Raw genomic sequence first — 3,209 nt, 5'->3', positions numbered from 1 at the left:
AGTCGAGTTGTGGAAGACGGGCAGCAAGGGATGGATTGTGGGAAAGGAAACAAGCCAGAGAGGATTGCAACGAAGGCAGTGAAAGATGCAGATAGCAATATGCCGGGCGGCGCAGAGGTTGGTAAAGGCGCATCCAATGTCCGACTCCGCTGCCCTGATGCTTAATTGCTCACACAAAGAAAGCGATCATATCATTTCGAAAGCCGGGGAGCAGAGGGTGGTGTTGACGCGGCAACTCGGGACCTCGATACTGCGAAGAAGCAGGGTATAGTGTGGGTAACATTGAGGCCGACAACGCCGACAAAAAACTGGCGTGGACGCATTGGCGGCTGCTGATACGGTCGCTACGGAAGCTGCTGGGGAGAGCCGCAGGGCGGCCAGCCCGATGGAACTGGCAACGCAGGAGTGGCAACGGGCTTCCAAGCTGAGTAACGCTGCATTTGCGCCTCTGGATGGCAGCGGCAGCCCTGTGTGGGCTCGTGCACCGCTGATGCTGCTGCTGCTGCTGCTCTTAAGTTCGTTAAGCAGCTTTGCAGGGTGCGAAGCATGATATTTGTGTAACGGGGATGTTCGTTTGATTATGTCAAACGGTGCGTTGCGAGTTGTTAGTTGATGGGATCTGTTTTCTTGTTTTTTTTTGTATTTCTTGTTTCGGTCTCTTGGTCACCTGTAGGTTGCGGTTCTTATGTCATCTGGAGCGCAACGGGCAGGTGGGCACACTTTTGGATTTTCCTTGTTCTTTGATTCGTGGCGCCGTTTGTCCTCCTGATGTGTCGTGAGCCGGTGCGAGAGTGTTATCGTCTCTCTTTGTTTCCGCTCAGTTGGCGGCGTGCTTCGCCTGGTATTGTTTTAGCAGGCTTGTGCGGGGCAGCTATTAACGTATTGATTTTAATTGTGTTGTTGTTAGGGCTTTTTTTTTTTTTGTAAGGCTCAATGTTTTGAGTTGTGTGCTTTTGTTTTCCTTCCGTTAATCCTCCCCCTTGCTCTTCTACCTTCTCTCTTGCGCCAGCAGTTATAGGTGCCGCGGCGGTATTCCTTTAGGCTAGGGCAGAATGCTCCGCCGCACACGCGCCGATCAGCACCGCAGCGGAAAGGCCCGCGCCTTTGTTTTTCGCGACCCGACGCTGCGGATGATGCGGACTGGTAGCGGCTACCAGCAGCTGAAGCGCATGGGCATGCCGATTCAGGTGGGGATGGGCTGGCGCAAGGTGGACAGCTTCCATGCAAACAACCAGTACCAGCACGCGTGGCCGCTGTTGTCACACGACGATTTAGGAAACAGCGATCAGTCAAATAATACAAAGAACATCATGTACTCCATGTACATGCCGAAGCGGAACAAGGGAACGGCGCCGTGGTTTCGTGGTGCCGACACATACAGCGTAAAGTACTGTGAACAGGGACGCTATGAATATCAACGCTACTTGATGATCAACCGATTCCCAAGTGAGTACAAGAAACACTTCCTTGGGTTTCTCTCTAACATCCGCAGCAGCTCCGGATCCGCAACGATCCCCCAGGAGGCCCTTCACTGGCTCCTTCGAATGATTGTCGATAACTTCAACCCGCAACACGTACACTACATTGCGGCGATGAAGACACTTCAAAACGCTGGAGAGTTGGACATGGCGAGGGATGTATGGAAGGTCATGGAGCGTCAGCAGACGTGGCCGTGCACCTCTACTATCTGCGCCTACCTTGATGTGTGCGTGCAGGCAGGGGAGAAGGCCTGGGCGATGGAGGCGTGGAATCGCTATTGCACGGAACTAAAGTTTCTGCAGCTGGGCGAAGTGGACCCGAAGCCCGTCTCACGTGTGCCTTTTTCCCTCACACGTGAGGAGCTGCTGTATCTCCCAAAATGGAAAAAGCACTTTGACCATGACCCCAACCTCGATGTCGTTGATCTCAACCGCTTCAACAGAACACGCGAGGTGTACCTCCGCATGGCTCTTGTCATGCTGGCAGGTGGTGAGCGCGACATGTTCCAGCATTTCTACACCAAACTCGAGGAGGCGATGTTGAAGACACCAACGCCGGTGCCGGAGCCGCCGAACCCGCACCTTGTGCAACGGCCGAGGTGGTCGCCCTACGAGCACTGCAAATCTGTTCACCACTCACCGTGGCGGGTGGCGAACAATGGACGTGCTATGGCCTTAGGCCCTTCCGTTACGACCGAAGACGAGATGCAGAGCCGCTTCTTCTCCAATGATCAATTCTTGGTGCACACTGTGAAAGAGATGCTTCGGGTGGTGTTGCAAGGGCATCGACGTGCCCACCCTGCCGCGGTGGAGCGTGGTGGAAGTGAAGTGTTCTTTGAGAAGGTTGAGGACGCAGATGAAACGTTGAAATTGTGTGATGAGTTTGTGGAGCGGCTCTTTACGACGCTGGGGCGCAAGATGCACAGCCTCCAGACCTCCTCTCTTGTGTCGTCCATCCTTGAGGTTCATCGCGTGGTTGGGAAAGAGTCAGGGAGTGCGCTTCTTCGCCGTGCGAACCAATTCATGGCGCGGAAAGCCGCACTAGAGGGTGACAGTGCGGTGGAGTCCCTCACGGCGTCGAATTATCTTCAGATACTTTCCGGCTTTGCCGATGAGAGCGCGTATGTGTACGACAGTAAGAGGAAAGGACCGATTCGCTACAGAAACGGGTTTGACCCACGAGCGACAATGCAGCAGCTCGCCGCTGTTGTGCAGGAGATAGCCGGAAACCCACACGTTTCGTGGGCCGCCGACATGCACCTGCAGGTGGTGTGTACCATGGTGGGCTGCGGCACCATGAAGGCGAATGACTATTTTGTGCGCAATGTGCTGCGCCAGTTCTCCTGGAACAGCCGCTTCCTTGAAGAGCTCTACATGGAATACCGCCGACATGACGACGTGGACACATGGGCGGAGTTGACAAAGCGTGCGTTGGTCTGGACGGCCCGCTATGACGTGAAGCCGTCAGAGCGGCTGAAGCGCCTTATCGAGGACGACTACGACGTGATACAAGTGCAGACGCGCACGTTCCGCGAGCTCGCGGTGTTCCAGTTCCGCGATGTGGAGGAGAAGCGGCACCGGCGCGACGCGGTAAATGAGCTGCCGAACCCGTGGTCCGACTACGTCGCCCACGCGCTGCCGTTCCCCGACCGCGACGCCGGCTACCCCGACGAGTACGGCGACATTGGCCAGTGGCGGGCGCCCGGCGGGCCCGGTTCGCCGGTGCGCGGC

The 3,209-nt window shown here is 56.0% G+C and overlaps 1 protein-coding gene across 1 annotated transcript; it reads left to right on the top strand.

Annotated features, from left to right (window-relative positions):
- Window positions 1–1,052: 1,052 nt before the first annotated feature.
- Window positions 1,053–3,209, top strand: DQ04_11051000 (hypothetical protein; the record flags this gene model as incomplete). The annotated part of the gene is made up of 1 exon (XM_009316428.1): window positions 1,053–3,209. A coding segment is annotated over one exon (2,157 nt), but the record flags the coding sequence as incomplete, so codon positions are not given.

This window comes from Trypanosoma grayi (assembly GCF_000691245.1).
Source record: "Trypanosoma grayi strain ANR4 Tgr_1105_V1, whole genome shotgun sequence".
Taxonomy (NCBI): domain Eukaryota; phylum Euglenozoa; class Kinetoplastea; order Trypanosomatida; family Trypanosomatidae; genus Trypanosoma; species Trypanosoma grayi.
This window is presented reverse-complemented; position numbering and strand designations above follow the sequence as displayed.